Raw genomic sequence first — 6,386 nt, 5'->3', positions numbered from 1 at the left:
GTTTTAGAAGAATGCCCCAAATGTTTTGGGTCTTAACAATTGTTTTCATCACACCCCCATCCCCAGTTAAATCAATCGTATCTCCCATTGACCCTTGTCTTAAAAGCTTGTAAACATCAAATGCATGAACAAAAACGTCGGCTGCATTGTTTCATTATAAAAACAACCCAACACCAGCCATCATTGTACTGTCAAACTTTGTGAGTCCCTCATGGCTCCATTTATTACGAGGAGGAGAACAATGACTGAGAAGAGACACCCGAGTTTGCTCTGTCTCGGACTAGTTTTAGAAGAATGACCTAAGTGTTTTGGGTCTTAACAATTGTTTTCATCACATCCCCATCCCCAATTAGATCAATCCTATCTCCCATTGACCCTTGAGTCTTAATAGCCTATAAACATAAAATGAATAAGCAAAAACGTCGGTTGCATTTTCCTTCTTTCATTATTAAAACAAGGAAACCCACCACCAGCTACCATTGTGGACTTTCAAACTTTGTGGGTCCCTCATGTCCCCTTATAATCAGCGGTTAGAACACCCAACACGTCTGGACTACCTATTCTAAACCATTTATTAAGAGGAGAAGAAGAATGACTGAACTCATCTATTGAACACAAAGAAGGCAAAATGGAAAAACATTTTTGTTTCAATGTAACCTCTGGTGATCGGTATTCTTCTCCACTGCCGATAATTGGCCTCTACATAGCAGCAGGTACTTCGGTATGTTTTATATTTATGATATGTGATGTATTGCATGGATTACGTCATGGGAAGCCATGGATACCATGTCGGTTCTTTTCTATCAATTCCCTTACACTCACTCTTCTTGCAATTGCTTCAAAACTCCCGGTAGATCTCACCACTCCAATGCCTTCTGCTCAGGACCAACTATCCAAACTGAGCGGTACTGCCTTAATTTGCATTTCTACAAGTTTTTTCTCCCTTTCTCTTATTACTCAGAGTGACTCTGAACGCTTTTCAAACATGTTCTCCTTGACCATTTTCGTAGTAACTGTTGTTGTCAATGTTTGTATGCAAATTGTCACTGGTGTGATCTTCTCGTTCATTGTAGAACATGTGATAGTCATGTTGTGCATGCTACTTTCGCTCAGAGCTTTGTGGGACAGTTTTGATTATGGTGTCCTTTGGAATATTTCAACCTCTTCTGAAATTGGTGATTTATTGAAAAAAAGTGACCCTCAAAATTCCGAGAGTAAAACTATGTTACATAGATTGAAGTCATTTTACATATCCAGTTGCACAAATCGTAACCCTGAATTGGAACTCCTTGAATCCCCATTGTGCTTTTCTATGCCCATTCTTTCTGTAGTCTGTGCACTAGTTCTATCAGAAGCTGCAGTACGGTCCTTTCTTCGTATGGGGGTAGAGTTTCGATGTGGAGTTTCTGATTATAAATGGTCAATGTGGATTGTGGTTGTTACTCAGATTCTCACTGTCCTTGTTGGAAGTATAGCCATTGTATTCAGATGGTTCTTGTCATTAAAATCTATTATGAATGAAACAATCAAAGTAACATTTTTGTTCCATGTTTTATCTGCTTTTTCCAAGCTTGACACTTGGCCTTTGTGGGTTTTATCCTCTTTGTCAAAGCTCCACATTCTATCATTCTTTAAAATCTCTAGAATGGGTTTCATAACCATCATTCAAATTAGCACAAGGAATCTGAAAATTGTATTGGTTATACTGAACGCTGTCATTGCTTATTTGGCTCTTATCTTATTTTGGATGTTTAAGATACCTTCAATATTTATGAGGAAAATCACTAAACTCTGTTTTAGGGAAGAAAGAAACAATGAAGTCGCCACTGATTACATGGATACGGAACAGTTGATACAAAGAATTTGTGAGGAAGATTTAACAATGCAGATGGTAAAATATAAAAGGGATTCTCCAACTCATCTCATCCATTTACTTTCCCAAAAAACCCCATCTCAAGAGTCAATTGCCACAAAGATATCCACTGTACATCAAAACAAAGTATCTAGCCTTTTAGTGGTAGTTTTTGTAAGAGTGGCCACCATTCTGCTACCAAATAACTTAAGTGCTTCTCTAATTCATACATTGGATGAAGCCTTTGAAGTCATTTCTTTCATTGACAAGCAAATGGATGACACAAATTACGATGATAAAATGAGGCGTGTAATGGCAAAAGAATTATGGATGAATAGGGACAACACCTGTCATTGGTTCCATAGGAAAATCATTAAACCATCGGTAAAAAAAATTCATTCACAATCATTTAAGAAATCTATGGATGGGGAGTCTCAGTTTCAACCTCAATTGGATCACTTACATTCTGTAGTTGAGATTATTGAAGAATTAAAAGTGAAATCCAGTACGCATACAAGTGATATGTTTGAAGAAGAAACCCTTTTAAAACGTGAAATGGATACCATTTATTATTTTATCATGGAACTTGGGCATCTTAGAAGCTACACATCAATCAGCCAGCTACATGGTCACATGGAGCAGCTATTTGTGGACATCTTGCACTTTTTCCTCTCTCAACTCCCACTTTCCACATTCAAGCATCTTGTTGAGAGCCCTATTGAACAATGTGAAGAAAGAGCAAGACTTGCTTTGAAATTCTTTTGTAAACTTGAGCCGGTAGAATTTAAAGTTCATTGGTCATTTCCTGATGGAATTGGTATCAATAGCTTGATCACCCCTCAAACTCCTAGAAATGATGCTCAGTATATCGAACTAGTGGACGACAATGTAGATGCAGAAGTTGGCCGTCAAGTGATTGAAGATGATGAAATTCAAGAAATTGTTTGAACAACTTGAAATGTAAGTACTTTTTTTTTTTTTTTTGATTTGGTAGTCTTTCTTTCAAAATATCGAGTGGTCTCTCACATCCCTTTTGGAATGGGAACATTCGCATGCCCTGACCCCACAAAAGTTTCTTAATGTGCAATGGGGTAAATCAAGAAGTCATATAGTTTAGAACACAAGACTAGAGGGAGCAAACCCCTACCACTAGTTTTACCACTAAGCCAAGTACCCCCTAGCTGTTATTAATTTGGTATTATTAGATGAACAAATTTCTACTTTTATCTGAAGGATCATTATTTTGAACAGTTTATTTTTCAATTAGGAGCTATAATCAACTCATAACTCTACCAAGTCAACTTTGGTTTAGCAAGATTTCCTCTAGAAGTTATCTAAGCTTCTTATTATTGGATTAATTGCTTAAAAGGGTTTGTTGCAAGAATTTTGAGGTGAAAGTTCTTGAAAACATAACACATATCTCACATTTTGTTAGAAAGATTTATGTTTCTTATTGGAGTCTAATTGTCAGGTTGAACTAGCTGGCTTGAGCCTACAAACATATTCAGATCTCTAGCACTATTTAAGCTTCTATCAAAGCAATAGACAACAGTTATTTGAGTAATTTGGTTGTTTTTTAGGATTGGTTTTTGAATTATAGGTTATGCATAGTGGTTTTTCTTCATCTGTGCCTCTTTATTTTATAAGTAAACCATGAGTAACATTTTATCTTTCATTCATTGATGTGGAAAGTAGGTTTTGCAGTTTTGAGTTTCTCATGAACCAACATTTGTGCATTTGATCTTTTTTGGGTATTTAGATTCCATTGTTGAAATAGTTTGATTGTAAAGTAGTTCTTGTTTTGGTTTCAAAATCAGTTTTGCTTCCAATTTAGCTTTCCAATCATGTTTTCTCAATCCAACCATGGGTTTATTCTGAGAACAAAATGTTCTTGTTCTCTGTTTTGACTTTGATCATATTTTTCATGATGGATATATGTTCAGTTAGTAAATTATTGTACAGTATCCATCTATGAGATCTTAATGTGAAATTTGCATGACCCTAATCAGAAGGGCTTAACTTTCCATGCCATTATTGCTTAGATGCTTTTGGTGTATTGGTTAGGTTCAAATAGTACCAAAGTTATCACCATGTCTTGGGTTCAAAACTTGAAGGACCTCTGTGCGCTGCCACAGACATTGGAATTGGAGCATGGTGGTCTGTTGTGAACCCAACAGAACTAATCTTTTAGTTTTAACAGTCTTGGTAGATTTTTTGATACATAAATGTTAGGTTTTTTTTATTTATCGATTCCATTGTTTTGGTGATCACTTCACTATTCACACACTATTATGGGTTCTGTACTAATTATTATGTTTATAATAATTTTTTCTCAAATGATGTATTTTCTTGTTTTGTAACACTTTTATTCTCTTGGTTCTCATGCAAGATGAATAGAAGTGCTAGAGATTATGAAGCTAGGCATGCATGAGACCCCTTCGAGTGCCCAAGAGTAAGGTGTGGCTCAAGAACCTCCACTCGTCCTCAAGTGGCAATAACTCTTGACACTAGCAGCAAGTGCTCCTCTCCTCGTCTTTCCCAAGTGCTCCTCTCCTCGTCTTTCCCCTCACTGTTGCTCCATCAAGGCTTCCTTCCAATCTCTTCAAGTTACTGTAAAGTTAATAATGTGTTAGATAAGATGTATTCTAATAAGTTGTGGGATATTGCTACACAAGATCATCTCACAAAATTTTGTCACGTATCTGATTAGGATGAGAAAATTAGGAGTTAAAGAGTTTGCTTCTGATTAGGATTTGTTCCGATGATTTTCTTTAAACCTATTTTAAGTCTCTTGTAATTACATTCAAGAATAAATGCAATTCAGTTGTTCTACAGAAATCTTCTTGATCCTAGTGTGTTTGTGGTTTGTTGAGTCAATCTTGGATGGAAACCACAAGATCAATAGAGAGATCTGAGCCTTTAATATTTGGAAATGTGACTTAGCTAAGATCTCCAAAGAGATATATCGAGGATTTCTACTAGTATTAGAATTTTGAGAATGATCAAAAAAATATATATATGGAATTTAGTAAAACTTTTGAATTTTTTAAAAGAAATATTCTTGGATTCAACATTTTAAATGTTACACATGATTAATCAAGACCGCTAAGGCGAGTCATGGAAGGCATACTTCAATAGGTCTCATACTCCCTTTCATATTACAACACCTATGTTGGAAAAATCTGCAGTTTTTCCAGATTTTTATGATCGAGTGGGTCTATTTGAGCTACGAATTAAGTGGGTCCCATTATTTATTTGTGGCGGGACCACTTGGAAACTTATTCTTCTCAACAAAGAGAATAGTTTCATGTTTTTAATTGTCAAAAATCTATTTGGGGTGAATGACAAATCGACTCCAAACAACCCCTTTTATTCCTATCAGAAAGAATACACCTCTTGATTTTGAAGGGGCACACCCCTTGATTTAGAAAGGGCATATCTTTTGATTTTGAAAGGGCACATCTCTTGATTTCCATGGGTGCCTGTTCGTTCTGTAAGGACACATCTTTTGGTTTGGGGTTGTCTCTTAAAAGACACACGTTTCCTTTTCCAAGAGACATTATGTCTCTTAGAAACATCTTTTCCCAAGAGACACCTTGTCTCTTAAAATTCTATAAATAGGTCATTTCAACCTGAGTTTTTCTAATTAAAATTTTTCTCTTCTTCTCTGTTGTTTTAAATTGCTTGCATCCTGATTTCTCGTCTGCATTATTTGAGAGTACAACATTAGCGTTCGGTTCGCTAGACGTGTAGATTGAAGTGCTACCTCTACACGTGTGATCGTGGTATCCTGGGAGACAATTGTTCATTGATCCGTGAGCACCAAGTTGCGGGAACAAAATTGTCTTAAGGATATTGTGTTCAACACAAACCTCGGTCAAATTTCATTTTGTTCATTCTCAGGTATCTACCGTATAACAACCTACACCCTCATGAACCCAGCTCATGAATTGAAAATTTTATAGGTTATTTGTCTAGCACCAACACCATAGATTATTTCTCCATCTTATGAGTCTACCAATAATACCATGAGAAGAACTGACTATTTCCTCCTACTATAGCTAGCCCACAAGGTCAACCCTATCGCATTGTGTAAATTTGAGACCACATCAGCTCTATAACATACAATGTTCATGTCAAAGAGATCAACAATGGTTGCAAACTGAAATATGCACAAAGGGGAATGTGAAGGAACAAACCGGTTTAGAGAATTAGGTGACGGAGGTGAATATGGAGCCTAATATGAATTTTATCCCTGGATTAGGCATCACAACTCTAATGACTACAATTTAAAATGAAATGACAATGCCTCACTCAACACAAACACCAAAGGCCTGTCACCACACTAGTTTAGTATGAATCAATATCCATGGTTCAATAGTTGCTCAATCAAGCCCAAACTTGCTTAATTTGGTCAGGCCTAGCACCAATACATGTCAATATTTGGAAATCCAACAAAAAAAAGCTTCTACAATGGAACATAAACCATGTAAGTCAGACAAGAACTGATCAAAAGAACGAGATAAAAAATTCG

The 6,386-nt window shown here is 36.2% G+C and overlaps 1 protein-coding gene across 2 annotated transcripts; it reads left to right on the top strand.

The window, feature by feature from the left end:
- Positions 1 to 563: 563 nt before the first annotated feature.
- Positions 564 to 4,701, top strand: LOC147382456 (uncharacterized). Of its 2 annotated transcripts, none has more exons than XM_086428858.1 (2): positions 564 to 2,812; positions 4,250 to 4,701. In XM_086428858.1, the coding sequence occupies exon 1, from the start codon at positions 629 to 631 to the stop codon at positions 2,798 to 2,800; it is 2,172 nt and encodes a 723-aa protein (XP_086284984.1). In that variant the 5' UTR covers positions 564 to 628; the 3' UTR covers positions 2,801 to 2,812; positions 4,250 to 4,701. The 2 variants fall into 2 exon arrangements, with proteins under 2 accessions (XP_086284984.1, XP_086284983.1); XM_086428857.1 differs by having other exon boundaries at positions 4,242 to 4,701.
- Positions 4,702 to 6,386: the final 1,685 nt, after the last annotated feature.

The sequence above is a fragment of the Akebia trifoliata genome, chromosome 16 (genome assembly GCF_017979445.1).
Source record: "Akebia trifoliata isolate Shusen 1 chromosome 16, ASM1797944v1, whole genome shotgun sequence".
In the NCBI taxonomy this organism is placed as follows: Eukaryota; Viridiplantae; Streptophyta; class Magnoliopsida; order Ranunculales; family Lardizabalaceae; genus Akebia; species Akebia trifoliata.
Note: the sequence above shows the minus strand (reverse complement) of the source record. Positions and strands in the feature narration are given on the sequence as shown.

Bases quoted from the DNA above. Each gene is read 5' to 3' on its own strand.
- LOC147382456 (XM_086428858.1), top strand. From the start codon at position 629: ATGGAAAAACATTTTTGTTTCAATGTAACCTCTGGTGATCGGTATTCT.